The sequence below is a fragment of the Henckelia pumila genome, chromosome 4 (assembly GCF_033568475.1).
Source record: "Henckelia pumila isolate YLH828 chromosome 4, ASM3356847v2, whole genome shotgun sequence".
NCBI lineage: Eukaryota > Viridiplantae > Streptophyta > Magnoliopsida > Lamiales > Gesneriaceae > Henckelia > Henckelia pumila.
Window position 1 is genome coordinate 19,265,655 of NC_133123.1, and position 3,686 is coordinate 19,269,340.

At 35.3% G+C, this 3,686-nt stretch overlaps 1 protein-coding gene across 4 annotated transcripts; it reads right to left on the minus strand.

Moving 5' to 3' along the window:
- Positions 1-382: 382 nt before the first annotated feature.
- Positions 383-3,161, minus strand: LOC140865183 (ADP-ribosylation factor-like protein 2). 4 transcript variants are annotated; one of them, XM_073269736.1, is made up of 7 exons: positions 2,946-3,161; positions 2,777-2,835; positions 2,428-2,683; positions 2,187-2,297; positions 1,862-2,024; positions 1,123-1,203; positions 383-768 (listed from the first exon to the last, which is right to left on the minus strand). In XM_073269736.1, the coding sequence occupies exons 3-7, from the start codon at positions 2,490-2,492 to the stop codon at positions 631-633; spliced, it is 558 nt and encodes a 185-aa protein (XP_073125837.1). In that variant the 5' UTR covers positions 2,493-2,683; positions 2,777-2,835; positions 2,946-3,161; the 3' UTR covers positions 383-630. The 4 variants fall into 4 exon arrangements, with proteins under 4 accessions (XP_073125837.1, XP_073125838.1, XP_073125835.1 ...); XM_073269737.1 differs by lacking the exon at positions 2,777-2,835 and having other exon boundaries at positions 2,428-2,543; XM_073269734.1 differs by lacking the exon at positions 2,777-2,835 and having other exon boundaries at positions 2,428-2,565.
- Between the last annotated feature and the right edge of the window lie 525 nt (positions 3,162-3,686).

A 3,686-nucleotide genomic window follows, 5' to 3' on the forward strand; every position in this document is an offset into this window, starting at 1 on the left:
ACAAGACATAAATATCCAATTATCAATTAAAAACATAGGGAGTAAATATAAAAATTCCTTTGAAATTGTCTCACGGATCAATTTTGTGAGAAATTTTCGATCCAAGTCGACTCATGAAAAAATATTGTATTTTATAATAAAAAAATATTATTTTTTATTTAAAAATCAGATCAACCTGTCTCATGAATTTATATAATTCTATGCAACCGTCTTAGCCTGATTTCTATGCAATATCTCAATGCTAAGAAAGCCAAATATTTGTGTCACATGAGATGATCAGGCGCAGCCATTTTTTCCTATCATCTTCTTTTATTTTTTTTTCTGATGACACCGAACATGAAGCATTAAACAAAATTTACAACCGGAGAATTGCATACTCTGATCTTTGATTAAATTTTGGAATCTTGGCCTCTCAAGGGAAATACATGCAACAGAAAACGTTTGATCGGTTGCTACATTCTACAAAAACCTTTTACAAAACATAGAATCTCAATCAACTTAGGTTCAATAAGCACAACATTCTCTAGTTTAGCAAAAACAGTTGGAATGCAACACAATGTGATAGAGCCATGTCAATACATTTAGAAAAGTTTGCGCAAATACATCTTCAGGTCCAACTCCGAGAATAATTTAATCGAGCATGTAAATTCTCGACGCGATATCTTGAACCAACCAATCAAATCCTTCAAGCAGTCCTTCCCCAGTATATGCACTACATCCCACAATTCTCCAGTGTCTGGTTTTGTCCATTGCTTCCAAGTTGAGCACCTGAATAAAGGATATGCAGACTCAACTGAATTCTATTTAATGCAAAAACGCGAAGAATTTCATATAGTGCAGTAAAATATTTGTTCCCATTGTGCCAGACGAAAAACTATGCAAGTTGAATAAAAGGTCAATAGCAACAAGAGCAGTATTGGGTGATGAAAATATCTGATTCCATTAGGGCATTAAAGTGAAACTATATTTTACAAAAGAAATAAGTTTCATAGGGACATTTCATCAGAAAAGCAGCACAACCTACTCCATGTATGCGATAAACAACTCAAACAACTAAATAAACAACATACAATGAAATTAAATTTCCATTAGATGATATACAATTATACATCATCTCACTACCTTAGCTATCTCATCTGGAGACAGAGAACCTTGTATATCCTGTTTATTAGCAAAAATCAACAATGATGCTCCTGATAGCCTCTGTAAATAACAGAAAATCAGGTGTTAAAGAAAATAAGCAAAGGAAAGGGAAAAAGATTAAAAGGCACTATTAAAGGAGCTCTAACTAAGGCGAAAGATTAAATGCACTATCTAGGGAGCTCTATCTTTAATTTTCAGCGACTGTACCTCTCCATAGGATGTGAAACCTATTAACAAAAAATCATAAACAAAAAGAGTGTGTATTGCATTAGCATTAAAGGATGTTTGATGAATAAACACAATCTCAAGAAATGATGCAATCCAAAATATTTGCATGGTTCAGTACAAAAGCCATAATATTTCATGCAAATTGCTGTCACATGCCAAAGGTAGCTATATATCAACTCAAGCAGGCCCACTATTGCATCCTTTTAACATATTCCCATAGATGTACCGCACTAGGAAGCGAACATGTGACAACAGCTGTAATCCAACATCAGCAAAGAATACCGTAGTAGAAAAAATCCCATTTTTTGGGTGCATATTCCAAGAAAATGCCAATTCCCATAACTTTATGAACTTCAGCTACAAGAACAAGGGTAAAAACTAGACAATGCAGGAGCCAACCAAAATATAAAACTCAATATCTCATCAGGATTAAAAGATTCTGAGAGCCATCACAATGGAAAGAACAACGCGCGGGATGGAAAGAACAAACCTCTTCTTTCAAAAGATTATCCAACTCATATTTGCAATCATTCAGCCTTCTGATATCTGAACTATCAACCACCCAAATCAACCCATCAGTTTGCTCAAAATAGTTCCTCCAATAGGACCTAATGGTTTTCTGCCCACCTACATCCCATATATTCAAAGTGTACCTGCAATTAACACCACGATTGTCCATAAGTACATTAAATACCAATCACACTAAACCCTTGCCGTTTTCCTGGGAAATAGCTTCAAATGAAAGCAAAAATCAAAAGAATGCAATCAATCTAACAGAAATTTTCGATAATTAATATCTTATGATAGGAACATACTTCTGGTAATTGATGGTTTTAATATTGAAGCCAAGTGTGGGGCTGATAACACTTGTGTCTTCACCGTTGATTTTCAACACTATTGTTGTCTTTCCTGAATTGTCAAGACCCCTTCAGCAAGTGAACAAAACATAATAGCAAATTAATGGCATCAAGATCAAAAGAGGCATAAAATAAATCTATAAATTCCCGAATAACGGATTAAAAAATGAAATACGAGCAGTAGGTTCAGAATTCATACACCATGAGAATGCGCATCTCCTTCTCTTTGCGTTTGATTTTGCGGATGATACTGAGTAGACCCATTATTGCTTATCAAGATGGCGAAATGACACTGAGCAGGGCTCTGAATCTCAGCTGTTTCATTCCATTTGCACAGCTTCAGAAGGATCCAAGATTTTGATAATTAGTCAGAAAATGAATTCAGGGTAGGACCAACACAAATCGGCCCACTCAATGGGCCCTACGCCCAATCTTCCGAGGAGTCGATTCGAAACCTAGACAATAAAATTACATGCAGCGGAACCGGATATTCAAATTTATATGAACCCAAGTTTCTCACATAAGCATTTCATCAAACAGTTAGTTACCTTCAAACCCGTCACTGATGACCACAGGAACTAAATATGCAAGAAAACTACTTTCTAATCTACACAAACAAATCAGAAAACATTGGCGTACCCAACAACAGAATTAACAAACTCAAAGCCATCTGCATTGGAACACGATAAAAATAATAGAAAAGTTCGTGACTTTTACCGAAAATTTGCTCAATCAGTTAACAAGCTGAACTCCCAGTCCCAAAGAATCACGAAGATACCCAGAGCTGCTGATATTGTCTTTTGTCTGAATTCAAGGAAGCCTCGGCTTCTTGATTCCAAGAAATGGAAAAGGTCGATTAATTTGAGTCCGATCTTTGTTTTGGAATCCGGGTCTTGAATCCTGATTGTACATTGGGCTTTTCTATTAATTGGATTTGGGTACCTTCTGTTTTTTCAGGGATACATTATTTGATTATATATTTTGTTAGTTTTATCTAATATTTCACTTAAATTTTGTAATAAATGATTAGAGTTAATACATTATTTTGTTATATTTTGATGAATGTGGATATTTCATAGAAAAAGGGTTAAACTTATAAAACATGTTTGAAGTATGCTTCTATCATATTGAATGTGAATAGAGAAGAGATCAGATCAAAGAGTACTGATCAGATGAATTCAGTGATCAGATGAGTTCATGGTCAGATCGAATACTAGGATCAGATCGAAGTGATAGTCAGATGAGTTTTCGGATGAGTTCATGTAGATCGATTGCTCGAGTACTGTGACTTGGTTAGAAGTCAGATGAAGTGTCCGAGAAGCTGTAAGCTTGAAGATAGATCAATGTAGATCGAAGTACGAGAGCAGATCAAACTGATGAATGAAGGCTTATCGGGTTGGACCATGTTGTCTTTATAATTGGGCCGTAAGTTGGTGTTGACCTAAATCCCAAGATGAA

What these genes read in the sequence shown, in the direction of transcription:
- LOC140865183 (XM_073269737.1), bottom strand. Translation starts at nt 2,492, where the DNA reads ATGGGTCTACTCAGTATCATCCGCAAAATCAAACGCAAAGAGAAGGAG. An exon ending in GAGATGCGCATTCTCATGGT is followed by an intron (nt 2,298 to 2,427) that starts GTATGAATTCTG and finishes CACTTGCTGAAG; the next exon opens with GGGTCTTGACAATTCAGGAA. An exon ending in ATAATCTTTTGAAAGAAGAG is followed by an intron (nt 1,204 to 1,861) that starts GTTTGTTCTTTC and finishes TGTTATTTACAG; the next exon opens with AGGCTATCAGGAGCATCATT.